General features: G+C 42.3%; 1 protein-coding gene across 6 annotated transcripts in view; it reads right to left on the bottom strand.

The window, feature by feature from the left end:
• Positions 1–10,790: 10,790 nt before the first annotated feature.
• Positions 10,791–22,913, bottom strand: part of LOC115138423 (low density lipoprotein receptor adapter protein 1-B-like) — a 59,912-nt gene continuing 47,789 nt past the window's right edge. For 2 of the 6 annotated variants that reach the window (XM_029675258.2, XM_065025672.1), the window contains exons 7-10: positions 15,638–15,771; positions 14,855–14,889; positions 12,936–12,967; positions 11,853–11,987 (exon numbers count right to left, since the gene is read on the bottom strand). In XM_029675258.2, the coding sequence (XP_029531118.2) occupies positions 11,941–11,987; positions 12,936–12,967; positions 14,855–14,889; positions 15,638–15,771 (248 nt within the window). In that variant the 3' untranslated portion in view covers positions 11,853–11,940. Of the gene's footprint in view, positions 11,988–12,935; positions 12,968–14,854; positions 14,890–15,637; positions 15,772–22,913 lie in introns of all 6 variants that reach the window. The other 4 variants (XM_029675254.2, XM_029675256.2, XM_029675259.2 and 1 more) reach the window with 3 other exon arrangements.

Raw genomic sequence — 22,913 nt, 5'->3', positions numbered from 1 at the left:
TCTATCATTTTTATAAAATAGCTTTTTTTTCTCATCAATCTACACACTATACCACATAATGACAAAGCAAAAACAGTTTTTTAGACATTTTTGCACATTTTATTAAAAATAAAAAACAGAAATACCTTATTTACGTAATTATTCAGAGCTATGCTATGAGACTCGAAATTGAGCTCAGGTGCATCCTATTTCCATTGATCATTCTTGAGATGTTTCTACATCTTGATTGGAGTCCACCTGTGGTAAATTCAATTGATTGGAGATTATTGGGAAAGGCACACACCTGTCTATATAAGATCCCATAGTTGACAGTGCATGTCAGAGCAAAAACCGAGCAGTGAGGTTGAAGGAATTGCTCCAAGACAGGATTGTGTCGAGGCACAGATATGGGGATGGATACCAAAATATTTCTGCAGCATTGAAAGTCCCCAAGAACACAGTGGCCTCCATCATTCTCAAATATAATATGTTTTGAACCACCCAGACTCTTCCTAGAGCTGGCCGCCCAGCCAACTGAGCAATTGGGGGAGAAGGGCCTTGGTCAGGGAGGTGACCAAGAACCTCATGATCACTCTGACAGAGCTCTAGAGTTCCTCTGTGGAGATGGGAAAACCTTCCAGAAGGACAACCATCTCTGCAGAACTCCACCAATCAGGCCTTTATGGTAGAGTGGCCAGACGGAAGCCACTCCTCAGTAAAAGGCACATGACAGCCCGCTTGGACTTTCCCAAAAGGCACCCAAGACTCTCAGACCAGAGAACCTACTCTCAGACCAGGAGAAACAAGATTCTCTGGGCTGATGAAACCAAGATTGAACTCTTTGGCCTGAATGGCAAGCGTCTGGAGGAAACCTGGCACCATCCCTACGGTGACGCAATGGAGGTGGCAGCATCATGCTGTGGGGATGTTTTTCAGCGCCAGGGTCTGGGAGACTAGTCAGGATCGAGGTGAAGATGAACGGAGCGAAGTACAGAGAGATCCTTGTTGAAAACCTGCTCCAGAGCACTCAGGAACTCAGACTGGGGCGAAGGTTCACCTTCCAACAGGACAACGACCCTAAGCACACAGCCAAGACAATGCAGGAGTGGTTTCGGGACAAGTCTCTGAATGTCCCTGAACTTGAACCCGATGAAACAACTCTGGAGAGACATGAAAATAGCTGTGCAGCAACACTCCCAATCCAACCTGACAGAGCTTGAAACGATCTGCAGAGAAGAATGGGAGAAACTCCCCAAATACAGGTGTGCCAAGCTTGTAGCGTCATACCCAAGAAGACTCGAGGATGTAATCACAGCCAAAGGTGCTAAAACAAAGTACTGAGTAAAGGGTCTGAATACTTATGTAAATGTGATATTTGGGTTTTTATTTTCAATAAATTAGCAAAAATCTCTAAACGTTTTTTTCCCCTTTGTCATTATGGGGTATTGTGTGTAGATTGATGAGGGGGGGGAAACGGTTTAATCCATTTTAGAATAAGGCTGTAATGTAACATGTCAAAATGTCAAGGGGTCTGAATACTTCCTGAAGGCATTGTATGATGATAGTAAATGTAGCACACTCGTATATATTTTTGTTCCTACTTTAACCATGGAGAGGTAAAAATGCTCCTAAACACAATCTATAGGGTCTATACAGCAGGCTGAACATTTGACTTCCTTAAAGGCAATACCTTTAGCCCTAGATATTTGAGTTGGCTAACCTTAAGAATCACAAAATGACAATTAGCTATATTGTTTTTACTAACGTCAGGGAGTGAACGTTATTTATAATAAGGGTTACATGGAGAAAATCGTACCTCTCTTTAGCAAAAATATATTTTACCTAAACCCTCAAACTCTTGAAAAAAAAAAGTGACCCTCGCCTATACCCAAAATAATAATTAAAACATAGTGGATAGCACAGAACATCCTTACTGTTTACCCTCACTTCTTGGACAGACTAGAGCCTTTGATATGCCATTTTTATTATCTGACCCTGCTGGTCATCTATGAACGTTTGAACATCTTGGCCATGTTCTGTTATAATCTCCACCCGGCACAGCCAGAAGAGGACTGGCCACCCCTCAGAGCCTGGTTCCTTTCTAGGTTTCTTCCTAGGTTCCTGCCTTTCTAGGGAGTTTTTTCTAGCCCCTGTGCTTCTACATCTGCATTGTTTGGGGTTTTAGGCTGGGTTTCTGTACAGCCCTTTGTGTCATCGACTGATGTAAAAAGGGCTTTATAAATAAATGTGATTTTAGAAACGGTTCTTAATCCTGTTACTAGCCTATTCAACCTCTCTTTCGTATCGTCTAAGATCCCCAAAGATTGGAAAGCTGCCGCGGTCACCCCCCTCTTTAAAGGGGGAGACATTCTAGACCCAAACTGTTATAGACCTACAGTGGGGCAAAAAATTATTTCTGGCTCTCACAGACCTGTAACTTCTTCTTTAAGAGGCTCCTCTGTCCTCCACTCGTTACCTGTATTAATGGCACCTGTTTGAACTTGTTATCAGTATAAAAGACACCTGTCCACAACCTCAAACAGTCACACTCCAAACTCCACTATGGCCAAGACCAAAGAGCTGTCAAAGGACACCAGAAACAAATTGTACACCTGCACCAGGCTGGGAAGACTGAATCTGCAATAGGTAAGCAGCTTAGTTTGAAGAAATCAACTGTGGGAGCAATTATTAGGAAATGGAAGACATACAAGACCACTGATAATCTCCCTCGATCTGGGGCTCCACGCAAGATCTCACCCCGTGGGGTCAAAATGATCACAAGAACGGTGAGCAAAAATCCCAGAACCACACGGGGGGACCTAGTGAATGGCCTGCAGAGAGCTGGGACCAAAGTACAAAGCCTACCATCAGTAACACACTACGCCGCCAGGGACTCAAATCCTGCAGTGCCAGACGTGTCCCCCTGCTTAAGCCAGTACATGTCCAGGCCCGTCTGAAGTTTGCTGGAGAGCATTTGGATGATCCAGAAGAAGATTGGGAGAATGTCATATGGTCAGATGAAACCAAAATATAACTTTTTGGTAAAAACTCAACTCGTCGTGTTTGGAGGACAAAGAATGCTGAGTTGCATCCAAAGAACACCATACCTACTGTGAAGCATGGGGGTGGAAACATCATGCTTTGGGGCTGTTTTTCTGCAAAGGGACCAGGACGACTGATCCGTGTAAAGGAAAGAATGAATGGGGCCATGTATCGTGAGATTTTGAGTGAAAACCTCCTTCCATCAGCAAGGGCATTGAAGATGAAACGTGGCTGGGTCTTTCAGCATGACAATGATCCCAAACACACCGCCCGGGCAACGAAGGAGTGGCTTCGTAAGAAGCATTTCAAGGTCCTGGAGTGGCCTAGCCAGTATCCAGATCTCAACCCCATAGAAAATCTTTGGAGGGAGTTGAAAGTCCGTGTTGCCCAGCAACAGCCCCAAAACATCACTGCTCTAGAGGAGATCTGCATGGAGGAATGGGCCAAAATACCAGCAACAGTGTGTGAAAACCTTGTGAAGACCTACAGAAAACGCTTGACCTCTGTCATTGCCAACAAAGGGTATATAACAAAGTATTGGGATAAACTTTTGTTATTGACCAAATACTTATTTTCCACCATAATTTGCAAATAAATTCATAAAAAATCCTACAATGTGATTTTCTGGATTTTTTTTCTCATTTTGTCTGTCATAGTTGAAGTGTATCTATGATGAAAATTACAGGCCTCTCTCATCTTTTTAAGTGGGAAAACCTGCACAATTGGTGGCTGACTAAAGACTTTTTTGCCCCACTGTATATCCATCCTGCCCTGCCTTTCTAAAATCTTCAAAAGTCAAGTTAATCAACAGATCACCGACCATTTCGAATCCCAACGTACCTTCTCCACTATGCCATCTGGTTTCCGAGCTCAGCTGTGCAGCCGTCTTCATCGACCTGGCCAAGGCTTTCGACTCTGTCAATCACCACATTCTTATCGGCAGACTGAATAGCCTTGGCTTCTCAAATTACTGCCTTGCCTGGTTCACCAACTACTTCTCAGATAGAGTTCAGTGTGTCAAATCGGAGGGCCTGTTGTCCAGACCTCTGGCAGTCTCTTTGGGGGTGCCACAAGGTTAAATTCTCGGGCCGACTCTTTTCTCTGTATACAGTGGGCTCCAAAATTACTGGCACACTTGACTGGCAATGCACAAACAATACTTAAAAAAAATATAACCAATATAATTATAGAGAGAAACTCAAAATACCAACATTTGAGAAATACTGTACTTTATTAATGTTTCAATGGAACCCACCAAAACCAAACAATTATTTACTACAAAATACATTTCACCAAAATCAAGGTTTCATAATTATTGGCACTCCTCCTTTAGTACTTAGTGCCACCATCTCTGGCAAGGATAACAGCATGATCTTTTCCTGTAATGTTTGACAGGGTTAAGGAACACATTTGGAGGGATTTTGGACCATTCCTCTATGCAGATCCTTTCAAGATCCTTCACATTCTTGGGTTTGCGCTTATTGTCGTGTCTTTGGCATCATTAAAACTGAAGACTTATTTATCAAATAAATCTGTAATTATTATTACGCGATTAAACTGATTAATCATGTAACTGTAACTAGGATGTCATTAACTAGGATGTCGGTGCACCAAGGAAAATATTCAGATTATAAGGTTATAATTTTCCTAATATAACGTTCAGATATTTTAATATCTGATCACTTAGTCTTCTGATTAATGAATTATCATTTACCTCACGTTAGTCTCATTCCAAACGTAGTAAATTGTCTTCACTATGAATCATCCATACATCAATTGTCTTAAAATAATTTATTTACTAAGTAATTCACAGAAATGCATAACAAACAGTAGATAGTTACAAGGAAATGATAGCGGAGTTTCCCTAGTGGGATAAACTGGCATCGTGGCTTGGTGTACAAAAGGGAAGTGGGGGTCGACTGAGATAAGACAACACACAGTTGATAATTATAACAATTGAAATGCTAATCCTTTGCACATGAACGCTCACTCATTCGGGAATAATTGCAATCAATATATATATATTTACTCTGTGTGTCGTCGGGATTTCTGTTGAAAAGTTAGTTTCTGTTAGAGAGTTTGTCCACTCTCTCTCTGTCGTGGTTAGAATGGTTAGTTCAGAGTGACAGTCATTTATGTCGTTATAGAATAGATGTTTCGGCGGTTGTCGGTCTTCGCGTTCAATGATACCGAATTCCTAGCTGCAGACTAGTAATTAATATCAAAGACTTGTTCTTATTCTGTCGGTATCGATAGTCTAAGAGTTTAACCACGTCGTATGGTTAAAAGATTCAGCCCTCTACTCAAACCTTATTTCCCTCTATGATAGAGGTACTGGTCTCGTCTCAAACCTTGGCCCTCTCGTTATCGAGGTAAGCTGGTCTGCAACCTTTAGCCATCTCGTAATTGAGGTAAGCTCGGTCTGGTGATAGAAAACCCGGGTGGGTTTCTTTTTCGGAAGAGCAGAAAAGGGCTTGTCCCAGAACGCCAGACAATAACTGTGCTCATGGGCGGTCCTCTGATTTAGTTCAGCTCCAAAGGGAATTGGAGTTGTCTTCATTAAACAGTCCAAAATCTCATTACACAATTTCACAAACAGTATCATCCTCACTCATTCATCTTATACAACAATTAGATGTAAGCCTCATATCTGAGGCTATTGTATAAACAGCGTTATGGTAATGTGGCCGTATTGTCTCCCATGAGTTTCACAAAATTGTACCAAACGGACCAGTTCGTAGCGGGATTCTTCACCGATCTTTTATACCTTCTCCAGAACATGAATGTTGTTTGGACCTCAAGTTCTGTGAGGTGGAAGAAATTCCTTTGTTCTCTCTATGAAAACTCACTCTCTCTCTATACTGTGGCCATGAGGAGATAATCTCCTCCAGGAATTTACGACCTCTCTGACCACAGCAGCCTGGTTGTAGGAGACAGAGAGATAGGGGGATGGTGGATAGAAAAGGGCTGGTGCAGAGGGAGGGGTGGGTAGTGCTCACGGTACCAAAAGAGGGCAACGTCATGACATTATCAACTACCCTCCACAGGTTTTCGATTGGATTGAGTTCCGGCGACTGAGATGACCATGGCAGAACATTGATTTTGTTGTCACAGAACCATTTCTGTGTGGATCTTGAGGTATGTTTTGGGTCATTGTCTTGTTGGAAAGTCCACATACGGCCAAGTCCCAGCCAAGTCCCAGCCTTCTGGCAGAGGCAACCAGATTGTCAGCCAAAATTGCCTGACACTTAGTGGAATTCATTATGCCATCAATCTTAACCAGTGCCTCTGGACCTCTGGAATTAAAACAGCCCCAAAACATCACTGACCCACCACCATATTTCACTGTGAGTATGAGGTGCCTCTCCTTGTATGCATCTCTGTTTCGACGCCAAACATGCCGATGCTGTATCTGACCAAAACGTTCAATTTTGGTCTCATCTGACCAGAGCACCTTCTTCCAATCTTCTTCCAAACGCTTGCGTCTGTGTCTTGGGGTCATTAAGGGCTTTCTTCTGGCAACCCTTCCAAAGAGCCTGTGGTTATGGAGGTGGCGTCTGATGGTGCTTTTTTAAACCTGGTGACCCAAAGACGCCACCAAGGCCTGCAATTATTTCACAGTGATTCTTGGGGATTTTGTTGCTTATCTCACGATCCTCCTCCCTATCCTGTGGGGCAAAATGCATTTGCGTCCTCTACCCGTGAGGTTTTCAACTGTTCCATATCTTTTGAATGTTTTAATAATTGCCCTGACAGTGCTCAGTGGTATATTCAATCGTTTGTGGATCTTCTTGTAGCCATTACCAGATTTATGAAGGTCTATGACCATCTGTCTCTTTTGAACTGCTAGTTCTTTTGTTTTCTTCATGGTGTTGGATGACAGTGGGATATTGCATGTGTGTTACCTCATTTTTTACCCTAGTGACAAAGGAAGTAATCTAATGGCTTAATATAGTTCCTTAACACTTAGATAAACTTAAATAAGTGGAATTTAATTCCTGGTTTAATTTTGGTAGATGTTATTTACAATAATATTTAAGGGTGTCATTAATTGTGAAACCTTGATTTGGAGGACATTGATTTTTAATTAAATCAATAAATTATTTTGTTGGGTTCAATTCAAACATTAATAAACTACAGTATTTTTCACATGTTGGTACTTTGAGTTTATCTCTATAATTATATTGTTTATATTTTTTAAAGTATTGTTTGTGCATTGCCAGTAATTTTGGAGACCACTGTATATCAATGATGTCACTCTTGCTGCTGGTGATTCTCTGATCCACCTCTACGCAGATGACACCATTCTGTATACATCTGGCCCTTCTTTGGACACTGTGCTAACAAACCTCCAGACGAGCTTCAATGCCATACAACACTCCTTCCGTGGCCTCCAACTGCTTTTGAATGCTAGTATAACTAAGTGCATGCTCTTCAACCGATTACTGCCCGCATCCTCCTGCCCGACTAGCATCACTACTCTGGATGGTTCTGACCTAAAATATGTGGACAACTACAAATACCTAGGTGTCGGGTTAGACTGTAAATTCTCCTTCCAGACTCACATTAAACATCTCCAGTCCAAAATTAAATCTAGAATCGGCTTCCTATTTCGCAACAAAGCCTCCTTCACTCGTGCCGCCAAACTTACCCTTGTAAAACTGACTATCCTACCGATCCTTGACTTCGGCAATGTCATTTACAAACAACGATGTCATCCCCCAACACTCTACTCAGCAAACTGGATGTAGTCTATCACAGTGCCATCCGTTTTATCACCAAAGCCCCATATACTACCCACCACTGCGACCTGTATGCTCTTGTTGGCTGGCCCTCACTACATATCCATTGCCAAACCCACTGGCTCCAGGTCATCTATAAGTCTTTGCTAGGTAAAGCCCCTCCTTATCTCAACTCACTGGTCACCATAACAACACTGACCCGTAGCACGCGCTCCAGCAGGTATATTTCACTGGTCATCCCCAAAGCCAACACTTCCTGTGGCCGCCTTTCCTTCCAGGTCTCAGCTGCCGAGGACTGGAACAAATTGCAAAAATCTCTGAAGCTGGAGTCTTATATCTCCCTCTCTAACTTTAAGCATGAGCTGTCAGAGCAGGTTACTGTACCTGTACACAACCAATCTGTAAATAGCACACCCGACTACCTCATCCCCATATTATTACTTACCCTCTTGCTCTTTTACACCCCAGTATCTCTACTTGCACATCATCATCTGCACATCTATCACCCCAGTATTATGCTAAATTGTAATTATTTCACCTTTATGGCCTATTTATTGCCTACCTCCCTACTCTTCTACAGTTACACACACTGTACATAGATCTTTCTATTTTTCTTTTCTTTTGTGTTATTGACTGTACGTTTGTTTATGTGTAACCCTGTGTTGTTTTTTTGTCGCACTGCTTTGCTTTATCTTGGCCAGGTCGCAGTTGTAAATGAGAACATGTTCTCAACTGGCCTACCTGGTTAAATAAAGGTGAAATAATATAAATTAAAAAGCATTACATGGCAATGCAGAAATGTTGATAGCGCACAGGGCTGCGGGCCAGAAGGTTGTGCAGGTTCACAGATCACCTTGAACAAGAATAGGGGTGGAAAGATCTCCTTTACAGTAGAAGCGTTACATTAACCTATCATCAGTATTTGCAGATCTGAGAAGAAATAGCCTTTTTATAAAACATTTAATGCAATTCTAAGTCATTTTACATATTAGCAGAATATTTTTTAATACCAGACAAATTACTGAAATTACAGGCTAAGAATAGACCGAGAGATAGGCCTGTGTTCATCTTATATTTCTCCAATGCCAAATCAGTGTGTCTTGTTTGTAACAAAACTGTCCCTGTTTACAAATAATTAAATCAGAGACATCAATAGGAATCTGAGCATGGTACTTTAAAAAATTAGGCCTACCTTTTCCAGCCCAGACAGTAGGCCTACCAACGTAGAAATATTTAAGCTTTAACTACTGGCTACTCTTCTTCCTTGGCTTAACCAAACGAGAGAAGGTCACAAGTGTTTCCCTAAAAGCTGTCTGGGTTTAAACATCTTCTACAGATCGAGTTTTGGTTTTAACTTAACAGCCCTTCACTGACATGGAGGTAGGTTATTTAAAGAGTGCACGGTGAGTGGAGGAATTGGCCGACAAATCTATGTATATAGCAGCCTATAGCTTAATTTCATCTGTCAAACAGGTAGGCCTAGCTCTTATTTCTTAAAAAGGAGGAAATAGGCTCCAAAACAAAGCCCTCGTTTTTATTAAAGTCTAAATGAAGATGGTTGAAATTAATTAGCCTACTTTCAGCACCATGAGCTGTCCATCTTCGATTGATTGTGCCGCGACTGCTGGTTCAAATTTCAGCACCACAATGCAAGTAACTAGAATCTGGCTTATTGTGAGGTCAATAACTCTGATAAATACATAATGGCAAAAAACTGTTTTTATTCAAATGAATTATAGTAGTAGCAAGCTATCAAATTTGACCTCTTTGACCTCATCTTCGCCCTCTCCTTCTCAAACTGAGCAGAACATAAGCTAGTCCTTGTGCGAGATATGGCATATTTTTGGACTTGGCCCAATCAAAAATTATTTTCAGAAGAATTCTTTGACTCCTCCTGACCTGCCAGTGTAGCACTACACCCAGCACAGCATTGGTTAGGCAGCACAAAAACATTTTTGGATCAGCAAGATCAAAACAGACTCAGGGTTGGAATATCCATTGCCGTGTGTTTTATTTTCCCCATCCCAGCAGCGATCTTAGAAATACAACTTTGCTCTGTGCTTCTCCAAGCATGCAATTCGTAGCCTATGGATCATTTGATTGAGACCACACTAAATAGCCTATAGATGCATTTGATATTGCATGCCCAGCAGAGAACCAGAGATGAGGGGCTGCATTGGACACACAGGTATATAGCCTAATACGCAACTCATTCTAAAACACAGTAATATTGAAATGACATCAATTGCGTGACCCTTCCCTGGACTACATTTAAAAAATACGAAACACTCCCCTTGACAGAAATGAAAAGTATGACCTCCCCTATGTACCGATTCTGTAAATTTCGATCCATCCCTTAGGTACTAGAGTAGCGAGGTCGAAAACTACAGCTGGAAAATGCATTCATCACATCATGCATATCTCTCACACGAACATTTGACATCTTATTCACTGTTATTGAAAGAGGTGACCTGCTTCAAAATATGACCGTAGCTAGTTGGCATCATTTACAGTTTCCAAGTTGGGGGAAAAGAAGTGAAATGTTCAAGATGGTTAGCTACCGCGTAAGCACTTCGCCTCACCCTCCCCTCAGAAACATGTTTATCGATCTAACGCAAAAGTTTAATAGTTGGTTGTATGGGTTGATATTTTTTTAAATAACTAGCTGAACGTTGTCAAAGATAGCTAGCCATCTAACCACTTTTGTCAAATTAGCCACTGCACGGCCCAAAAAATAATTTTGGGGCGTAGCAGGTGCATGCTCAAGAAAGGACAATGAGTTCAGTCACATTATGGATATCAGGTAAATTTGACAAATGCACCAAAAATATTTCATTTGGATACCATCGAATTTGTTTAATATGGCGTTGGCCAATTGTTTTACCCACAAATAAAATGTTTAATGCCAATGTTATGACTCATGAGTTACTTGAATGTAACCACAGGTGGCCTATGAGAGAAAGCTGAGCTGTAATATTTGTAACTGGTGCGGTGTGTGTACATGTACAGTAGATTATTAAAACAGCCTCACATTGATACATACATTTTATTGAATTCAATAGGAGTATTCAATAGGAGTAACAAACCTGGAAATGATTTAAATACATTTCAAAAATGTCAGACATTAACACTGAGACTTGACCTCAAATCCTCATACCCAAACTGATGAGTAAACTATCAAATCTTTATTAGCACAAACAAGGTCATAGACAACATTACAGTGATATATGTAAGAGTTTGATGTTATAACAATCCCCAACATGAAAGTATGTGCTTTGGAGAGGGATGAGTAGAGTGCAAAAATAGATCTAGCAATAGAATAAAAGATTAATCCATACACACACAACTCACACATTATATATGCAAGTCAATTTTGATCAAGCCTGTTTGCCCAATTATTAGAGCACAGATGAGTCACCCACACTCATTATTCTTATATTTGGCATCAGGGCTGGAGTTCAGCTGGTGGCTTTCAATCCATCACCTGTGAAGTTTCCCCTCCATCCACAGGTACATTAACATAGGGAACATAACCATGGCATTAGCCCCGACTCCACATCAAACACTGACCATAGGTTTAACCTGTTTTATCCATTTTCTGCCTCTAAATGCTTAACTGCGCCTTCACCAAACGCTCAAAAAAATGATAAAATATAGCTCTGTCAGCTTATGTATACAGTAGATACATACTTAAATTGTGTACACACAGTTCAAACATACCAGTAGACACATATACAGTGGGCAAATAGAAAAATAAAAAATTAATGCACAGTTGAATTTAACACCAGATGGCTGCATGTTTAACATTTAATTAAAATAAACAAACGGTTACATTGCTTTGGTATGAGTTCTGGAGGCTCTCTGCTCAGGAAGGTATCACCTGGTTGGTCAGCTAGATGTACAAACAGTAACATCCCTCAAGATGGCGCCACTGAGTGGACTTTCAGGGAGAATCAGGTACAAACTCCATGGCACTACTATTTCACAGACATCACAGTCACTGCCTCTACTGCTTTCACTCAAATCCCTCTATCTTTCTCTGCCTTCCTCAATGCCTTGAGTCCGCAGTGGCTCCACCCTTAGAACCCAAACATATCGTCTTTCTCGGTGTTGTCTGCGTCCGTTTTGTCCCAGTTAGTTGGGGACAGGCACTCTTCGGTGTTGAAGTCCTGAGGGTTTACCCCAATGTCCAGGACCTGGGGGTTATTGCGAGACTCAGCGAGTCTAGACGGGGAGAAGGAAAGACTTATCACATTCATCAGGCAAAAGACACCATATAACAGATGAGATGTGAACACTCAATACATTGAAATGAATGGAGATGTCGTTGCATTAACATTGAAAAGCATTGTGCAGTAGTACAATTTAAAATGGTCAAATGTGTGTATTGGCTACAAGCAAACATTGTTGAACATGACATTAAATATACTATACACAAATGTGTCAAATTTGAGTAAGTGTAACTACAAATACTGTGTTGGTCTCATGTTACAGTATCCAGAACTGAACAGTAGAGGCATGTTGTGTGAAATAATCAAAGAGTGAGGTATGGTCATCTAAGTAAGACAATCTCTTCACACGACTACAGCTCTCAGACCTGACACAAGACAATGTTTCAACACACGCCAGACACTTTCAACACTTCACTGCTACCACAGTAACCACTTGGCTCACCATGTCCTCACTCATTTAGTGATGTGGCAACAACGGTGAAATGGCTGATGATTAAAGAAGAACACCACAAATCCGAGGCATGGACAAAATGAGAATAAATAACATATCAACACGTTAGCATAGAACCCTGCCTTGGATACACAGCACAGCCTTCCCAGCCTCTGTGCACTTTGCTGGTTTTAAGTAGGATCCTCTAGTCCAAACTTAAATCATATGGGTACTTCTCGGTTTGAGCCCTTCGTTACCTCAGCATCGTCAATAGGGAAAATCAATAGGACAGGGTTCCGAGCTGTGGTAACAGAATACTCCTACATCGAGATATGCAACTACATTGTGGCAGTAATGTACACATCCACGCTCAGACAGATGGGCTGGGTGCGGTGAGGACAAGAGAGTGACAGAGGGGGTCACAGTTTGGATGAGAGTGGTGAATGTAGTGGTGGTGACTGGGGGAAGTAATGGGGGGGGCACGGCACATCCAATGGATGACATCATTACCTGAGTATGATTCAAAGCTATCCAGACTGCGGCTGAGGGGTGCAAAGGAAATGTCAAATGTCAGACAGCTGTTAGAACCTCATACCAGTACTAAAAGATTAGAAAATCATGTCCCCTATAGTCATAATGAGGAACTGCAGAGGATGTCCACCCATGCCCAAAGTTTCCAGTAACCTTTTACGGCGGAAGGTGTCACTGTAATCCCTTGATTTAGAGCAATGGCTCAGTATTGAGAAAAAGCCCTGGGCTCAACTTTGCTACATACCATTGTTTAAAGGGATGTACAGGGTGAGGTTTACGTGACCATACAGCTGAACTTAAAATCACTCACGCAGAGAATAAAGGGAAGAAATGTCACCACTGTATAGGTTTTAGAACTAGTAAAACACTAACATACAAGGATGGAGGATTGACACGAAAACTGTTCTTGGATTCACAAGAAGTCCTGAAGGAGGAAAACCACTGTCTACATTACATGCGTCCTTTGACTTCCAGACTTCTGCTACCCCATTCTACCACCCACAGCATATTTGGAGGAACCGAAGCCCTACTGCCAATTAACTGGCTTTTACTGAAAGCTCTTTCCTCAAACACAGAGGAAAAGTTTGACCTCACTCCACCCCATTCCCTAAGGAAAGAACAAGCATTAGCAACAACAAAATATACCCGATTATAAACTCCCTACGTGTGGACAAACAGCCCAGTCTTGAGGAAGACTAAGGTCTCACAGACAGAATCAAATTTTTCTGTCATCACTGGGTCTTTTTAGAAAATTCATACTAAAAGAGCCAGCTTGTTTGAGTCCAGTGACAAGAGACTTTGAAGTGGCAGCCTAAGTAATGAAAAAATCTCCATACGCATATATCAGCAACAGGCATGGAACTAAAAAAAGAATTAAAAAAAAAGAATGAGTCTACAAGTACTGACATCAGCAGATCATCAAGGTCAGTCCATATGACACTTCGTTTCACCATTGGCTCAACGCCTCCTCAAAGGCTTGCACCAGATCCTCTGCCTCCTCAAAGGCTTGCACCAGATCCTCTGCCTCCTCAAAGGCTTGAACCTCCTAAATTTCCCTCAATTAAGACAATCACTTCTCCAGAGTCCCCTCGTTAATCACAGCAACAGACACCGCAGCAGATATTAACAGCTTAGTGAGTAATTACTGTGTGCGCAGACAAATAATTATCTGATAACAGCGTTAGATGGCTTGATTACCAGTCTATGAAGCAAACTGTCCCTACCTCCAGACAGACAAACAGAGGAGGCCACTGTCAGTTTCAACTGAGAAAATTAAAAGAGTCCTGGGGGAAATTAAAGCACTGACAAGACTGGAATTAGACTCTTACTTTGTGGTAGACATTAGAAAACAGATTCATATATTGGGAATTGTGATTCAGCTCCCCAAACTCCACAGTAGGCCTCAAAACCCCACCGGGGTTGATTGAAACAAAATGGCGTCTTTTGAGCTCTGCATGAGTTGGGTTAGCTTAAAATGAGCCCTTGAGTAATCCCAGTCTGTGCAAAAGCACAAGGAATACACTGAAGGACATGTCCAGTCAACCTTGAACCTGCTAGTTGTGTGACCGAAAACCAACGCTCTGTATTTATCCCTCAACCACAACCATTCTTGTCTGCCAGATTCAATCTATCCCAACTTGAAAACGTACTTGTTAAATCACTGCATGTGGGGGCCAAAAGAAAGAGGGGCTGAGAAAGCAGATGACGACTAAGTGTGGTGTTGACGCCAGTAAACTGAAAACACAGTCTGTTTCTAAGATATAAGCGCAACGAGCCAGGAGGAGGGAGTGGCAGCATTTATGAGACGAGCCCTAACCACCGGCTATTTCCAGAGCAGAGTGTGTGTGTGGTGGGGTACTGCAGAGGGGGACTGGATGAGGTACAGTAACATCACCCACCTTGAGAAAGCTTCATCCAGACCATCCTCAAGCTCCTACCAGAAAAAAAACAGACAAGGTCAGTGAAAGAAGACAATGTCAAAGTAATTTAAATACTGTTAAAAACATTTAGAAAAGGTTTACAGTAGGTACACTGCAGGAAGTGATCTCCAATATAGATAATGGCATCAAACAGCTCTTATGGTTTAGTTATGAACAGCTAAAGTTAACACACACCTCTATCCAAATAAGTATATAATTGCAGAGTAACAACCTGACACCCTCCCCTGTTATGGGGACTATCTGGCAAGTATTGTCCTTTTCAATGCACCATTGTCCTGAGCTTAACTCAACCCATACATATACTCTAGTACAGTGTTTCCCAACCCTGGTCCTCCAGTACCCCCTTTACTGTACACATTTTTATTGCAACTCTGGACAAGCACACTTGATTCAACTTGTCAACTAATCCTCAAGGTCTCAATGAGGTGTGTTTGTCCAGGGATAAAACTAAACAGTGTACTGTTGGGGGTACTGGAGGACCAGGGTTGAGAAACATTGCTCTAGTATAAATACCCTGCCTTTGAATAAAGCGTGTATGCTAGGCGCTATTGCCAATACTGTATTGTTTCCATCTTACCCGTACAGTATACTGTTGCTGTTCCATCCATTTTATCGAACCCATACAGCTAGTTGTAGCAAAACATATGCTCGCCAAGCCTTGGGTTGTCATCCATAAAGCATTGCCCCTCTTATCAAGCCTGTGCAGCTCCAGTAGTACTATTCTAGCCCCCATTCTCTTACCCATACAGTATTGTTGTTCTCTGTGGAGTGGTTGCGCACCATGAAGGGGTCCAGCTCGCTCTCCTTTGTCCCCGAGTGGACCAGTGCCATGTTCGCCCCCTCTGCCAAGTCTAGAAGGTTTCCTGTGGCCACTTCTGTAAAACAATGGAAAGCAAACATACTTAATGGAACTCAGAGACATATACAAACCTGACTTTTAAACAGACTTACAAAAAAAGTATTGCCTAAATGACATTACAAGCTGTACAAGTGAGACGTCTACCAAGTAATTTATCATAGCATACTTGCACCAATACTCATGCACACTTATAATCATCATATGCAAACATAACATTAACCAAAATAATAAAGAAAACAAAGATAACTAAGGCCAGGGCGTGACAGCTGTAATTGATCAAAATGTGGAAAAAGCTAGCAGTCATCATCATGAATCAAGTCGACAATCTACTGGCAAATCCTTTTCAAACCTTGTCATATGAAGAGAAATTAGAGACAAAACATCTCGGTGCTCATAACACAACAAGTCGGAAATCGCAAATTAAACAATTGTGATTTGGAAGGAAGCAGTGGCTAACTGCGAGCATCTCAAAGTAATCACTATTTTGCTTCCAATGCCTGCTATTCAGTGGAGACGGTGTTGTCCAAGTCTGGGTTTAAGGAATTAAAACATCTGTCTGAAAGGGTCTCAAAACATGAGAATTGTGTATCACATATGAACAACGCTGTTAAACTGGGATTATTGGGGAAATCAAACATTGTGGTTCAGCTAGGTACCACATATAGACGAGCCATTGACCTTTACAACCAACAAAAGGAGGAGAATAGGTACATGCTTGTCATAATTATGGCATGCATTAAATTGTGTGGCAATTGTGAGACCTCACTGCGGGGCCATGAACCCAGGCGTTTTAAGGTGTATTTTTGAGACCAAGCATGAGGGAGATTACAGGGTACAAAAGGCATTATTACGACCAACCAATTTACAAGGGTATATCAAGCACGATCCAAAACAAACTTTTAGATTGTATGTATGAAGTGTACAGAGAAGCAATAGCTAAGGAGGTGTCTGAGACTCCTTTTGCACCTGTATAAGCAAACGAGACCACTGATGTCTCCTGTAAATCACAGGTGGTAATAGTGCTGCGTTACATGTGTGTGAGAGGTGTGTGTGAGAGGTTTTTATTGTTTGTAGAGGTGAAGGACAAAATTAGCATTGGCCTCTCCAACACTACCAAACAAGTCCTAGTGCCACTGAATGCCAAGGAGAAGCTGGTTGCACAAACCTACAATGGGGCAACGGTAATGAGTGGTAATGTACCGTGGTGTCCAAGCGCTACTAAAGGAGACTTACCCAAACCCGCAAATTGTGCACCATTATGCACACCAACTGAATCTAACACTTCAGCAACTTTGTGCAGGGAGAGTGAGTGTGCTAAAAGTGTTTTCCACCTTTTTCACGTGCTCACTCAGACTCTCCGCTCTCGCAAAATCAACAAACAGACGGGTCCTCAAGCCACCAGTACACTATGGAACTTCAAAAGCAGAACTGGCAATACTGTGTGGGAGGACCGTGAGGCACTGGCCCAGTGCATGGAGAACATCCTCACGCAGCCTTGGTGGGATGAGAACACCATCAGCAAGGCTTATGGCCTGTCCATGATACTCAAAGATCCCACTTTTCTGGAACTGCTCGAGTTATTTTCCTTGGTCATGCCAGAGGTGGATTTTTTTGTACAACATAATACAGAAACTAACTTGATGCAGCAGGAATCGCCGGAGCAATCAACAACTTCAAGGTGAACATTCAATTCGTAAGCAAACTAATGCACTGGCCAAAGGACATGTTGATTCCACTGAACCAAGGCGGAGAAAACTTAACAATGCACGCGTGATGAAGGAGGCATGCAACACAATCGCTGCTAATGTGCAAGAAAGGTTTTCTGAAAGTGACAGCAAAGTTGGTGGAAAGCTCACTTTCCCCCAGTATATATATTCCTTTCCGACCACAGAACTCCAGTGTGCTACCAAGCTATGGCCTGTGGCTAACCAAGAGAGGTTGGAAACAGAGCTGTCCACTGGAAAGACAGCACTTTCTTGATTGTAATCACTCTATGATAATAATCTGCAGGAGGTTTAGGACGGTCTTTCTTCTCAAAATCATCATAACCACTCCGATGACAACCGCAGAGTCAGAGAAAAACTTTTCCATCCTTAAAAGGATAGAAACCTTCACACGCAACTCCATGGACCAGAAAAGGTTAAATGCATTGGCCCTGCTGTCAATCCAGCATGACTTCATCCAGAGAATGCCAGACTTTGGTGACAAAGTAAATGAGAAGTTTGCCCACAAGAAGGACCGCTGAACCAATTTCCTGTTCAAGTGAGCACAGCACAACAATGGTGAGTCCATAAATATGTCTAGTATGCGGCTGCATAAGTGATGTAGTGTGGAGAGATGAATAAATATGTCTAGTATGCTGCTGCACAAGTGATGTAATATGAAGATATGTATACTGTAGATAAAAAAGTAATACTAAGTGTATGTTGTGTAGTAAGCAGTTAGCAACCTATATGTCTCACCCTAAGAATGTAGTACCTTTCCCCTTTAGAACTTAGCCTATTGTTCTGACTTGGTGGTGCACATGTAGCCTATAGCCTGTTTTAGAGGAATCGTCGAATATTATAACAGCTTTCATCGTCTGCTTACATGCCCCCATTGCAAGAGCTTTCATTGTCTTGCTTATGTGCCCCCGTTAACTTAGCCTACTGTTCGGACTTGGTGTACAGGGAGAATACTGTAAGAACGGCCCATGTTCTGAATGATGTTGCTGTCCATTTCGAAAGTGCTGAATGAATAGGCATATAGACTACTGTTCAGACTTGGTTGTGCACATGTAGCCTATAGCCTGTTTTAGAGGAATGTCATCGTCAAATATTATAACAGCTTTCATTGCCTGCTTACCTGCCCCCATTGTAAAGAGCTTTCATTGTCTGCTTATGTGCCCATGTTAATTTAGCCTACTGTTCGGACTTGATGTACAAGGAGAATACTGTAAGAATGGCCTATGTTCTGAATTATATCTCTGTCCATTTCAAAAGTGCTGAACAAATAGGTGGCATGTAGGCTACATCTGTCTCAGTTCACTCATGTCTTAACCGCTTATCATCATCATATATTTGACTCATTTCAGGAAGCTAGAATGTAAGCTTTAAAAAAAAAATCTAAATGCATTTTTTTGGCAGAAATACCTTCTGGAACATGCAAACTTTCATATGCCTTAATAACAAACGTGTATGCCATTTGTAAATACCAAAAAAAAAGTTAAATTATGAGCCTAGTTGGTTTAGCCACAGAAAAGCTAGCAACCTTCCCGCTAGCCATGGTTGGCTGAGATAATGAGAGGGCTGGACATGCCGAGAGATGAATTCGTATTCGTCTGCCATGTAGCGCACTTCTGTCTATTTGAGCTGGTTAGTATGTGTAGGTAATCCTGTCTAACCCTGCTTTAAAAATATATATATCGCATTGTAGAACTGTTGTTGTTGAACGCTGTTGAACCCTGTTGAACACTGTCTAACAACAAAACCTGAACTAAAGACCTCAGTTGAACCTTTTAGGGATTAGGGGGCAGCATTTTCACCTTGGATGAATTGGGTGCCCATAGTGAACTGCCTCCTACTCTGTCCCAGATGTTAATTACTATTGGATAGAAAACACTCTGAAGTTTCTAAAACTGTTTGAATTATGTCTGTGAGCATAACAGAACTCATAGGGCAGGCAAACTTCCAAACAGGAAGTGGAAATTCTGGGGCTGGTTGATTTTCAAATCATCGCCTATTCACATCCAAATAAGATAGGGATCTGTTCGCACTTCCTACGCCTTCCACTAGATGTCAACAGTCAGTAGAACTGACTGGATTACTGCAACCCGTCTGGATTACTGCAACTCGCTGTTGGCCGGGCTCCCTGCCTGTGCCATTAAACCCCTACAACTCATCCAGAACGCCGCAGCCCGTCTGGTGTTCAACCTTCCCAAGTTCTCTCACGTCACCCCGCTCCTCCGCTCCCTCCACTGGCTTCCAGTTGAAGCTCGCATCCGCTACAAGACCATGGTGCTTGCCTACGGAGCTGTGAGGGGAACGGCACCTCAGTACCTCCAGGCTCTGATCAGGCCCTACACCCAAACAAGGGCACTGCGTTCATCCACCTCTGGCCTGCTCGCCTCCCTACCCCTGAGGAAGTACAGTTCCCGCTCAGCCCAGTCAAAACTGTTCGCTGCTCTGGCCCCCCAATGGTGGAACAAACTCCCTCACGACGCCAGGACAGCGGAGTCAATCACCACCTTCCGGAGACACCTGAAACCCCACCTCTTTCAGGAATACCTAGGATAGGATAAAGTAATCCTTCTCACCCCCCCCTTAAAAGATTTAGATGCACTATTGTAAAGTGGCTGTTCCACTGGATGTCATAAGGTGAACGCACCAATTTGTAAGTCGCTCTGGATAAGAGCGTCTGCTAAATGACTTAAATGTAATGTAAATGTAAATGTAACCGGAATCATTAGGACCAAGCCTTCCTTATTACCCCTCCTAATTGTCTGAGCATCGATTGTCTGGTCAGACTGTCGCCGGTCCCTTGAGAAGAGGTCAAATCTCAGTTCTCTAAACCCGTCTCAAAGTTGTACTTGGCTCCATTAACTTCTTGATGCACCCATCCCGTTAGTGGGATCATTTGTCAACATCCGCTGAATTGCAGAGTGCAAAATTCAAATTAAATGACTAAAATGTTTTAATTTTCATGAAATCACAAGTGCAATATAGCAAAACACAGCTTAGTTTGTTGTTAATCCACCTGGCGTGTCAGATTTCAAAAAAGCTTTTCGGCGAAAGCATACCAAGCGTTTATGTAAGGACATCTCTCTCAGTAGACAAAACATTAAACAGCTAGCAGACAAGTAGATCGGTCACGAAAGTCAGAAAAGCAATAAAATGAATCGCTTACCTTTGATGATCTTCGGATGTTTGCACTCACGGGACTCCCAGTTACACAATAAATGTTCCTTTTGTTCCATAAAGATGATTTTTATATCCATAATACCTCCATTTGATTGGCGCGTTTTCAGAAATCCACAGGCTCGAACGATCACGACCAGACAGACGAAAATTCCAAATAGCATCCGTAAAGTTCGTAGAAACATGTCAAACGTTTTTTATAATCAATCCTCAGGTTGTTTTTACAATATATAAACGATAATATTTCAACCGGAACTGTAGCTTCTTCAATAGGAAAGAGAGAAAATGTCTGCTCCAAGCTGTTGCGCATGCAAAACGCTGCTGGCACCCAGCCATACAATGACGCGATGTGATCTTTCTCGCTCATTTTTCAAAATAAAAGCCTGAAACTATGTCTAAAGACTGTTCACACTATGGGGAAGCCATAGAAAAAGGAATCTGGTTGATATCCCTTTAAATGGAGCGAAGGCAGGCTATGGAACAGAGAGCTTTCAGGAAAAACAGCACATCCGGGTTGGATTTTCCTCAGGTTTTCGCCTGCAATATCAGTTCTGTTATACTCACAGACAATATTTTGACAGTTTTGGAAACTTTAGTATTTTCTATCCTAATCTGACAATTATATGCATATTCTAGATTCTGGGCCTGAGAAATAGGCCGTTTCATTTGGGTACGTGTTTCATCCAAACACTGCCCCCTACACTCAACAGGTTAAAGCACCTATCCTTCTTTCTCCTTAGAAGAACTTGGCATTTTCTTAATTAGATTTGCTCAACTGTTGGGTTCTCTCTCCTCCATCCTCTCTGTCCTCCTTTTGAAAAAGGTCAAAGGTAACCGAGAAGAGGGAATGTAGACAAACGCCCTTGTATGAATCACGTGTCATCAGGCAGCTAGTTGTGCAATACATTTGATAGATAAAAGCATAAGCAACATATCATTTTTAAATGTTTGCATGCTTTGGAGCTGGGGTCTGGGCATCGTCTGGCAGGCTTGCCCCAGGGAGTGAGCGGCAAACAGGAGTATCATGTTACAGGCCTCTAAGAAACTACATCTCCAAGTGGAGAGGACACGGGAGCGTGTGCATAGAGATGCACACGTCAGCACACAAACACTAGTTTGTGTGATGAGCAGGAAACTATCAGAGGGGCTCCAGCAACACACCTTCCTGAGGCTCCCAGGTGGTGTATACTTACTGTGAGCACGTTGCATCTCTGTCAATACCACTTCATTATGGGTCTAACCCACACATCCCTCTGTGAGTCATAGCTCAAGTACTGCCAAAAATAAAGTGACAGGGCTGCAATCCCCTTACACTAAAGCCCCTCTGTTACAAAAATATAATTTCCAGGTCAAGGGTTTTATCCTCTCTCTAGAGAGTATCTATAAATCTCTGAACCCAAATGGCACTGATCCTTTTGTGATCTCGAGCTGATCCAGTCCCGGCCCATGTTAACAGTGTCAGCTGAACGATCCCACTCTGGCTCGCTGGGGTCCAACTGGCCAGAAGACGGGGGCGCGTGGCTAAGACTATGTTTTAAGGCTGCTCTGTATGTGTCACACAGTGACTGATCCCCATGATCCCAGAGGAGGGGAGAAGAGGGAGAACTCAGTGCCAGAGGTACTGTATGGTATAGGGATCTGGAATGCAGCTGTAAACCCCCTGGTTACTTAGTTGTTTTTTTAGCACAGACTGTATAACTTATTATAAACTGGGTGGGTTGAGCCCTGAATGCTGATTGGCTGACAGCTGTGGTATATCAGACTGCATACCGCGGGTATGACAAAACATTTGTTTTTACTGCTCTAATTACATTGGTCACCAGTTTATACTAGCAATAAGGCACCGCGGGGGTTTGTGGTAGGTGGCCAATATACCACGGCTAAGGTCTGTATCCAGGCACTCTGCATTGCGTCATACATAAGAACAGCCCTTGGCCATGGTATATTGGCCATATACCACACTCCCTCATGCCTTATTCCTTAAGTATGTACTGGTATTGTTGCATGTGGGACATATTTGGGAGACTGAGCGGTTGCTAGGGAACTGTGCAATGCGAGTGAGGGAAGACTACAAGCTTTCGACATTTGCTAATTAGTTGTTTCAAGCAGTGTAAAGTTGTGTAACTCGCTCACCAGTGAAAATAAAAGTACTAAATATGACAAACATTTACTTAAATCACAGTGAGGGTTTGGAAGTACGTACGTACAAATCCTGTCGACAGACAGAGCGCATTGCCACGGTCGTGAGTTGCCATTGGTTGTG

Source organism: Oncorhynchus nerka, linkage group LG12 (assembly GCF_034236695.1).
Source record: "Oncorhynchus nerka isolate Pitt River linkage group LG12, Oner_Uvic_2.0, whole genome shotgun sequence".
NCBI lineage: Eukaryota > Metazoa > Chordata > Actinopteri > Salmoniformes > Salmonidae > Oncorhynchus > Oncorhynchus nerka.
Note: the sequence above shows the minus strand (reverse complement) of the source record. Positions and strands in the feature narration are given on the sequence as shown.